The sequence below is a fragment of the Penaeus monodon genome, chromosome 25 (assembly GCF_015228065.2).
Source record: "Penaeus monodon isolate SGIC_2016 chromosome 25, NSTDA_Pmon_1, whole genome shotgun sequence".
Taxonomy (NCBI): Eukaryota; Metazoa; Arthropoda; class Malacostraca; order Decapoda; family Penaeidae; genus Penaeus; species Penaeus monodon.
The window spans coordinates 19,192,136-19,192,363 of NC_051410.1; the positions used below are offsets into that span (position 1 = coordinate 19,192,136).

General features: G+C 56.1%; 1 protein-coding gene across 1 annotated transcript in view; it reads right to left on the reverse strand.

Annotated features, from left to right (window-relative positions):
* The window catches only part of LOC119589104, a 16,188-nt gene that overhangs the window by 5,229 nt on the left and 10,731 nt on the right, over window positions 1-228 (reverse strand). Inside the window, exon 9 of the mRNA XM_037937680.1 lies at window positions 9-149. Coding sequence (XP_037793608.1) covers window positions 9-149 — 141 coding nt within the window. The remainder of the gene's footprint in view (window positions 1-8; window positions 150-228) is intronic.

The following is a 228-nucleotide window of genomic DNA, read 5'->3' on the forward strand; positions in this document are numbered from 1 at the left end:
TTCCTCACCCTCTCGTGCATGCAGGCGGTGCCATCGCGCTTGTGCAGGTCGTCAGGGCAGGTTTCAGAGTTGCCATGGCAGAACTCGGGCAGGTCGCACTCGCCGCGGGCAGACCGGCACTCCGTTCCTGCAGGATAAGGCTTGCACGTCTGTTGCAAGCAGGAGGGTGTTCATTGGGCTGTTCCGTTTTCTTTGTTCCTTCGCTTGTTTTTCGTTTCTTTTTTTCAT